At 37.6% G+C, this 9,797-nt stretch overlaps 1 protein-coding gene across 3 annotated transcripts in view; it reads left to right on the top strand.

Annotated features, from left to right (window-relative positions):
* The window catches only part of Nox4 (NADPH oxidase 4), a 140,308-nt gene extending 136,021 nt beyond the window's left edge, over positions 1-4,287 (top strand). For 2 of the 3 annotated variants that reach the window (XM_028774675.1, XM_028774673.1), the window contains exon 18: positions 2,320-4,287. In XM_028774675.1, the coding sequence (XP_028630508.1) occupies positions 2,320-2,440 (121 nt within the window). In that variant the 3' untranslated portion in view covers positions 2,441-4,287. The remainder of the gene's footprint in view (positions 1-2,319) is intronic. The other variant, XM_028774674.1, reaches the window with a different exon arrangement.
* Positions 4,288-9,797: the final 5,510 nt, after the last annotated feature.

The following is a 9,797-nucleotide window of genomic DNA, read 5'->3' on the forward strand; positions in this document are numbered from 1 at the left end:
AGATAGATAGATAGATAGATAGATAGATAGATAGATAGATAGATAGAAGAGATATAATATTTGAGAGTTTTATGCATGTATAAAGTGTATTTTGATCACAGTTTCCTCTGGTCCTCCTACGTTTTCTCAGATTCCCCTTACCCTCACTTCCCAACTTCACATCATTTTAAAACAACAACAAAATCCAGTTTGTGCTGTCTTCATACAAATGTGTAGAATGGTGACCTACCAGGAGCCAGACCTCTAAGAAAACCATCTCTCCCTCCTTACCATCCATCAACTGTAAATAACTCCTCAGTTCAGGGTGGTGGCTCTTGAACCCTCCCTCTGTGCTACAGTGCTGACTTTTCCTGAGTTCTGTGTAGGTCTTGTGCAGACAACGCATGTCCATCATGATTGTAACAGTCCTGTAGCATTCAGAGATTTCACCACAGTCCTCCCTCTACTGTGGTACTTAAAAATTACCCCTTCTTCTATCGTGGTCCTTGAGCCTTAGGTAGAAGGTGTGTTATATAGATGCCCCATTTGTGGGAACACACTCTACAGACATTAATTTCCTGCACTTCGACCAGTCATAAGTCTTTGCATTAACTACCACCTATTGCACCATATTCTGCCTGAGTTTTTAGATCTGAACTAATTATGGGTATAAAGATATCAACTTAGTGGACAGATTAGTACTATGTCTATTTAGAAGAAGGATAGTAGTGGGTTCACCCCTAGAGCCTGTTAGCTTCCCTGCCATGTCTTCCAACCTAGATGTATAGTACAAGACATGCACTTCTTCCGTGAAGTGGGTCTTAAACCTAATCAGAAAGCAGTTGGTTTCACATAATATTTTTGCCACTAGCACCTGTGAGCATATCTTGTCCATTGGTCTGATATTGGTAAGACTCTTGATAACATTTATGTCCAATAGGCTACATAGAATCATTTTGGTCTATGAAAGATATTTATGGAGGGGGGAAGCTTCTTCAAAAGGAGTAACTCTATGGACTTCTCTATGTCCTGTGACAAAAGTGCATAGTGTACCCAGAAATAATGTCTTACTATCAAATTCTGATGGGGAGCCAAGGACAGTGACAATAACATTCATTGTTTGATAGTCTCTGGGACACCCCTGTACAATATCTCAGGAAAAGCTGCCAATGCCTGACCCTCAGCATTGTATTTGCCATCCTGTTGCTTCTTTGAGATGCATGATCCCCTGTGTACCGTAACAACAACTAACTTTTACATTAATGTATATGTGGGTATATGGGTGAAGTACATAAAACTGTAGGTTTGTCATAATTACATGGTTGAAGGTCAAAGTCAGGGCTTCGCATATGATAGGAAATAGCACTTACACTGAGGTGCACTTAAAGCCCTTTCTTTCTTCTGTCATGGAAGAAAATATCTCCATTTAACCATCATGACTGTAAAGAAATGTTCTGCTTTCATGGTTCTCCTTTAATTTTTAAAATGAGGAGTCTTAATAAAAATGTTCCATCTGGTTGTATGAGTTTAAATAAAATCTGGACTTTGTCTTCTGCTCCCAGTTATGCTGAGGTAATGAGATCACGCGGGATTCATCTTTGTTTGGATAAGAATTTAACATTTGTTATCCTAAAAGGAAGTCAGTGCATATCAATAAAACTTGGAGGAAAATCGCTTCGAAATATTTAATTCTTGGAATGTATTTTTCCTATTTGTTAAAGATACATGATTTTGTTTACTGAAGGAAGTTTTATATTACATAATTATAAAAGCCCATTTGCCATTTCTTATGAACACAGCAATGCATAAACTACAAAAGTATATAAAAATGCATGTGTGTTTTTCAGATGCATAAAAATGATGGCTTCTAATTGGTAATCATTCATTCTCTCTCTCTCTCTCCCTCTCTGTCTCTCTGTCTTTCTCCCTCTTCCTCTCGCTCTTCCCCTCCCCCTCCCCCTCCCCCACCCCTCCCTACCTCCCTCCCTACCTACCTCCCTCCCTCCCTCTCTTAACTCAATGTGAAAAACTTAGAACAATATTTATAAAATGCCAATTAAAGATTTGGCATCAGTTCACTCTCTGTCTTAGTGTGGCTACCAGTGGTATGTGGGGAAAATACAAAATACACTGCATAATTTCTAGCAGGCAATTTATGCCCATGGTTACATTTTTTCTGAATTCAACTATGAGTATCATAATTAGAAAATTGTTTTAAATTGTATAGCAGCAAGAAATTAATTTTGCAAATACCTTAAACTCATGCTGATATAGTAGGCTGCTGGTCATGTTCTGCCAAATTTTGTACCTGATTTCCCGTTTCTTCACTTCTCTTTCCAGGAAAACAGTTGGAGTTTTCTGCTGTGGACCCAGTTCTATTTCCAAGACTCTTCATAATTTGAGTAACCGGAACAACTCATATGGGACCAAATTTGAATACAATAAAGAATCCTTCAGCTGAAGCGTTAGGAGACTCTACTGGGACTCTAAAGAGGAACAAGTGCAATTTCTAAGACTTAGAGACACAGCTGAATCAAGCAGCTGTGCTAAGCCAAAGAATATCAAGGTTTTGCTATTTATGATTATTTAAAATGGGAATTCAGAAAATGTGGCAAAATGACATGGTTAATCTGCAAGCCAAGGGGGCCCTGAAGAATATCTGATGTGGTGATTCACATTTTGATGGGCAAATTAAAAGAATGCTGTTAGACGCACACTGCTGATTTTTATGGGAAATTCAAGAACTCTCTAACGAGGAGCTGAACTCACTTACTCTGAAGCTGATAGCCTCAGCCCTCTTTAAATTGTTTTTGGTTGAACAGATTCAAGATTGAACAAAATTAAAAATTCATTGAAACTCAGACTCCATTTTCTATGTTGTGCATAAGTTGTGCATAAGTGGAGTAGCTTTAATTTGGATCGGCTCCAGGCAAACACTTGGAGGTTGAAACTACAGCACAAAACTTTCTATCAATACGGGTACTTCATGTCTGCTGCTTCACTACTGACTCTCAATCCTCCCTATAGTGTTCCTAATCTACATGCTCACAAGCCTTATGCCCATGTGGATGTCTTATTTTTGTATTTTATCGTCTGTCTAGGAAAATCTGCTCCCCCTTAGCCAACCTTCGACCCAATGATTTAATGGAACTGTTTGATCACCAGTTTGTTCAAGTTAGTGCTATCGCATAGTAATGACAACTGAAAGCATAGCCTCCTAAAGTGCTTTTATAAGTTTATGCTTAGACACCAAATAGCTTTATATCTTGCACCAAACACAGAAGCACAAGACCTCTCTCATTTGACCCCTTTGAATTTCATTTCAGATAAAAGATGTTTAAATCATGTTCCAGAAGTGGGACTCCACTTTGCTTTCTACAAAAGTAGAACTTCTTCAGTATTTATTCAAATTTCAGTTTAGAATCACAAATATTATTTTTTGACTGTTTGATATGGTGAGTTTCTAGCTTTAAGTACCCTGTTCATGTGATCCAGTCAATGTTTGACCTCTCATTATTTAATATTCCTGAATCAGAAGGAAAATCTACTTTACTACCTTAATAAAAAGATATTCATATAGTTTAATTTGGTAGATAACTCTTAATGCTACCGGATAGAACACATTGCTGAAATTAGTTCCCTGACTTATGATTGTTAATCTTTTGTATATCACATGGTAACGGTTAATCCTGTTATTATTTAGTTTTAATGTGATTCATCACTAACAGACAAGCATACTAAAACATCTAGCTAGCACCAAATAACTACCTGTATATTTAGTTATACATATAATTTTTTTTTTTATTCTTGGAACACTTTCTTATCCCTACTCTGGGCAATGTGCAATTCTTGTGTAGATTGAACTGTGGAGACATATAAACTATGACATCTTGGCAATGGTGTCTAGAATAGAAAGGGTTTTCACAAAACGCATATTACAAAGAACTCATAAAAATAAACTTGGGTTTGTTCATGCTTGGTGTGCAATACTCACTCCTTACTGATCATAACTTACTTATATGACTATGTGAATTCATCACATTTCAAAAATTCAGGTCAAACTTAGAAAAAAGGTGATATTTCAGACTTGCAGGCTATGTTGAGCGAACTTCCTTGCCTAATCTAAATTCCAGTGCATGTTCAAGCATCTATATGTTAAACATAGCTTATTTTTGAACAAGAATAAATTAAAGCTTTATCACACAAGTAGAAGACAGCTTTGTTTCCTTTGATAGATTCTATGATGGCAGTTACTGTTTTGTAAGCCTTAAATCACAATTTTGATGGCAATAAATATTAAAATTAAAATGGTGTCCATGGAATTTCTATAAGCTTACCTTTGCAACAGATAAATGAGCAATTTCGAGAAGAGGGAGTTGTTGGTTTGTGACAAAAACAAAAATGAATGAAGAAGTACTGCCTAACTACACACCTGCATGATAATCTTCAGAATTTGGTTTCTATGATTGTTGATGTCATAGTCTGGTCATGTGAATGTTGCAAATTACCTCTTACACTGGCCTTAAGATTTTTCATTTGACCTTGGTGAGTAATATAAAATAGTACTTGCTTTATCAATTGTTTTAAAACAAACTCTCAGTAAGACAAATCATCTTCAAACTTGCTATGTAACCAAAGATAGCCTTAAACTTCATTTCCTCCTGTCTCTTGCTTCCCAAGTTCAAGAATTATAACCATGTATATTCCCAAATACTGAAATATATCTTTTTGAGAAAGTAATGCAATTGTTCTATGATATATCGCATGCTGGATATAATCTGAGGACACATGCATTCTCAAACAGCAAGATCATATATTTAAGAATCTATAGAGGGCATAATTTCCTCTATTGTTCTCTCTCCCTGTATATTCTTTTTTATTTAAGAAATCATCATTACGTTATAGGATGATACTAATTAATTTTATAGATAGAATCTACTTTATATGCTTTTAATCAAAGAATTCAGTAAAACTTTAAACTAGTTTTTAAGTCGCTTCTCATTTAGGTAAGGAGAAGAGGCTGTAGTTTTTACATATATCTAAGCTCAAAGATCTCAGCGTATATACATATATATTATGTAAATATATATACATATATATAATGTATGTGTATATACATATATGTGTATGTACATGCCATAGTAGGTAGATAGATAGATAGATAGATAGATAGATAGATAGATAGATAGATAGATGTGTGTGTATGTACACATGCATATGTGAATGTATACCACATGTGTGCCTTTTGACTATGGATACAGAACGAATCAGATTCCATTAATGTATGTGTATATGTGTCTCTGTATGTATGTATACAGAGAGAGAGAGACAGAGAGACAGAGAGAGAGAAACTATATCCAGATGTTTAGGGCTTTCTTCTCTTCAACATTAATGTCATATAAAAAAGAAATGCTACTTAATTCATTTATTGACATTATGACTGTGAAAACACAAACACTCTTAAAAAGCACAGTGGACAAACCATATGATGAAATGTTTTCTGCACACTATCTGATTATGACTTACCCAGTCAGTGGTTCCTTGAAGCACTTACTGAAAAAATGTAATGGATTTAAGTTAATGTACATTGCTAGAGTCTCATTAAGGAAAAAAAAAAAGGTGACATTGTCATCAGTAGATAGATAGTATTGTCACATTGATACTAAATAATGTTCCTTGCATTAAAACATATTTTTATTTTTAGTTTATTTTTTACTTATTCACTTTACATCCTGTCATTACCCCCTCTCAGTCACACCCTCCCACAATCCTTACCCTTGCTTCTCCCCTTTTCCTCTGAGCAGGTGGGAATTCACCTAAGTATCTCTCATCCTGGTATTTCAAGTCTCTGCAAGGCTAGATGCTATTTCTCCCACTGAGGGTAGACAAGGCAGCCCAGGTTGAAGAACAAATCCCATATACATAGAGGCAAAAGCTTTTGGGATAGCCCAAAAGCTAAACACAGTCAAACAGTGTTCGGGGCCCACATGAACACCATGTTACAATCTTCTACATGAGTATAAGAGGCCTAGGTCCAACCCTTTTAGGTTCTTTGGTTATTGGTTCAGACTCTGAGATCCCCAAGCATCCAGGTGAGTTGTCTCTGTTCTTCCTGTGTGGAGTTCCTATTCCCTTCAGGACCAGCAATTCTTCCTTCTATTTTTCCATAAGGACTCCAAACCCCATCCACTGTTTGACCGTGAGTGTCTGTATGTGTCTCAGTCAGCATCTGGGTGGAACCTCTCAGAATATACTACAAGTATAACAGAGTGTCATTAATAGTGTCAGGGATTGGTTCTTGCCCATGGGATGGGTCTTAAGTTGGGCCAGTTATTGTTTGGCCATTCCCTCAGTCTCTGTTCCATCCCACTTGCCTGCATATTTTATAGACAGGATAAGTTTTGTGTTGAAAGTTTTGTGTGTGGGTTGGTGTTTCTATTACTCCACTGGAGTTCCTGCCTGGCTACAGGAGATGGCCTCTTCAGATTCCATATCCCCAGTGTAGTGTGTCACAGTTAAGGTCACCCCCAGTGATTCTTGAGTACCCCAATTATCCTAGGTCTCTTTCTCATCATAGAGATGCTCCCCATATCCATACTTCTGTCAGTTGTAGATATCCTTCCAATTTCATGGTCATCTGACCATCTCACCTGTCCTTCCCCACACTGATCCTGAACCCCTCTTCCCCTTCCCACACTCACTCCCTCCCAGTTCCCTCTATCACAAATAACACTGCTATGAATATAGTTGAAAAATTGTCATCATATGATGTTGAACCATCTGTTGTGGGTATGCCTAGGAGTGGTATAGCAGAGTCTTGAGGTTGAACTATTCCGAGTTTTCTGAGAAACCACCAATTAATTTCCAAACTGCTTACATGAGTTTATATTCCCACCAGCAATGAAGGACTGTTCCTCTTGCTCTATATCCTGTTTAGGATGTATTATCTTTTAAGGTTTGTCTTAGCCATTCTGATGTGTGTATGGTAAAAACTCCAAGTTCTTTAGATTTACATTTTCCTGATGACTAAGGACTTGGAACATTTCTTTAAGTGCTTCTTGGCTATGAGAGATTCCTCTGTTGTTAATTCACTGTTTAGCTTGGTAACCCACTTTTTATTCGGGATATTTGAATTGTTTGTGTCTAACTTCTTGTGTTCTTTGTAAATTTTGGATATTAGCCTCTGTCAGATGTAAGGTTAGTGAAAAATTTTTCCCAATATGTAGGCTGCCATGTTGTCCTATTGACATGACCTTTACCTTGCAGTCCCATGTGGTCCTATTTATTAATTGTTGGTCTTAGTGCCTGCGCCATTGATGTTCTGTTTAGGAAATTGTCTCCTGTTCCAAAGCATTAAAGGGTATTTCTCAATTTCTCTTGTATGAGATTTAGTGTGTGTTGAGGTCCTTCATCCACTTGGACTTGAGTTTTATGCAGGGTAATAGATATGGATTTATTTTCATTATTCTACATGTAGACACCCAGTTAGATCAGCATCATTTATTGAAGATGCTTTCTTTTTTCCATTGTATAGTTTTGGTTCTAAAAAAAGAAAAAAAAAACAAGTTCAATAGGTCTGTGAGTTTATTTCTGAGTCTTGGATTTGATTACATTGATCAACCTGTCTGTTTCTGAACTAATAGCATACAGGTTTTATCCCTATTGCAACTTAAGGTCAGGGATGGTGATTCCTCCTGAAGTTCTTCTATTGTTCAGGATTGTTTTAGCTATCCTCGATTTTTTGTTTTTCCATATGAAGTTGAGAATTACTCTTTCAAGGTGTCTAAAAAGTTGCATTTAAAATGTAATGGGGATTGCATTAATTCTGTAGACTGCTTTTGCTTAGATGGCCATTTTCACTATGTTAATCCTCCCTATCCATGAGCACGGGAGATCTTTCCATGTTCTGATATCTTCTTCAATTTCTTTTGTCATTACCTTGAAGCTCTTTTCATACAGATCTTTCACATACTTGGTTACAGTTACACTAAGATATTTTACATTATTCATGGCTATTGTAAAGGGCATTGTTTCCCTAATTTCTTTCTTTGTCCATTTATCATTTGTATAAAGGAAGGATACTAATTTGAGTTAATTTTGTATCCAGCCATTTTGCTGAAGGTAATTGTCAACTGCAGAAATTCTCTGATAAAATTTTTGAGGTTGCTTAGATATACTATCATATCATTTGCAAATAGGACTACTTTGACTTCTTCCTTTCCAGCTTGTATCCCCTTAACCTTTATTTGTCTTACTGCTCTGGCTACAACTTCAAGTACTATATTAAATAGACAGGGAGAGAGTGGGCAGTTTTGTCTTGTCCCTGATTTTATTGGAATTGCTTCAAGTTTGTTTCATTTTAGTTTGATGTTGGCTATTGGCTTGCGGCATATTGATTTGACTATGTTTAGGTATATGGTGTGTATCCCTGATTTCTCTAATGTGTTCAACATGAAGGGGTGTTGTGTGGGAAAAAAATAGGCTTTCCACGCTGTGGGTCCCACATGCACTAGGAGGTCTAAGGTTCCAGCAATGACACGAGGAAGTCCTTGGTTCCAAAAGGGTTTATTGTCATGGTGGATGGTGGATGAATCTGGATGTACCCCAGTAAAATTCAGGGCAGTCCGGAGATAAATAGGGAGAGAGGAAGGGGAAGGATCTGGGGAGGAATGCTTCATTTGCTCCACCCTCTGACCTTCATTAGTATGTAAATCTCTAGGGCCTGAGGCCTATAGACACACCCTCTACCTGTGCACTTGGGGAGGGGCTGTAATGTCCTACGTGACTGAACAATGTATGTCTATGAAGACGAGACTGTGAGTCAGGACACTGGGTTCTGGGGGCACAGACGAACACCTGCCAGTTCTCATGTAGAGTCTCAGGGTTCTAGGTCCATGCCCAACCATGAACCAGAATACCCTTATGTAGTCCCACATCTCCTCCCCTTTGCGTTTTTAAAATGGGGGGGGGGGTCACTGTGGTGAAAATTTTGGATGAGGGAGCCAAAAGAAAGCACTATGTAGGCCAGAGGGGTTAGCACAATTAAGTCACAGGATAAGGGGAGTTAAGGGTAGGGGTTGGAAAGGCAAGGGATTGTTGAATCAATTGAATACATGTGGTACAGTTTGAGGGTAATAACACCTGACTAATCTAGATAGACATTAAGTTTTCCTCACTAACATGTAACTTTAGCTATTTGATATTGGCAAAAGAGTTCATCTATAGCTGGAGGATTTAACATTTGTCTCTGGATCTTCAGTCAGATGGTGTGGCTGAAAGAAGGCAGCTTGGCACCCTAGGCAGGTTCCAGGAGGTGGCATTGTCTCTGCTGGACTTGTGGGAGCATCTGTAGGATAATCACAACAGGAAAGCAGGGGGATGTCTGCAAAGGGTGTGTAGTAAGCATTAGGCTATTTGGGAGCAAGCACGTCATGGTGTGCCATTGAGATCCTAGAAAAGCAAAGGTGTTTGAGGAAATGTTAGTCTTTGAAGGCACCTTTGAGTCTGTTTTGGATTGCTGAGGGAAAAAATATCATCATGTTAATTATGTATGATAAGCAGCAACAGTTTGTGTGTAAAAGGAAACTAGTTGTTAATTAGTAGCTGAGAAATGGTGATCAGCATAGTTGATTTGACCTGTGGAAGTAGAATAAATGACTTTTGAACCTTGAAGAAATCTTAAAAAGTTGAAAAAAAAATGTTGGACATATACCACGAATGTTAGAGACAAAAGGAGACATTTTAACAAAATTTTCCCCCAGGGTATCAGTCTTTCACAGGATGCCTGCTAGCCTAGTGTAGTCTTCCCCCATTCCTCC

Source organism: Grammomys surdaster, unplaced genomic scaffold (genome assembly GCF_004785775.1).
Source record: "Grammomys surdaster isolate TR1022 unplaced genomic scaffold, NIH_TR_1.0 242, whole genome shotgun sequence".
Lineage (NCBI taxonomy): Eukaryota > Metazoa > Chordata > Mammalia > Rodentia > Muridae > Grammomys > Grammomys surdaster.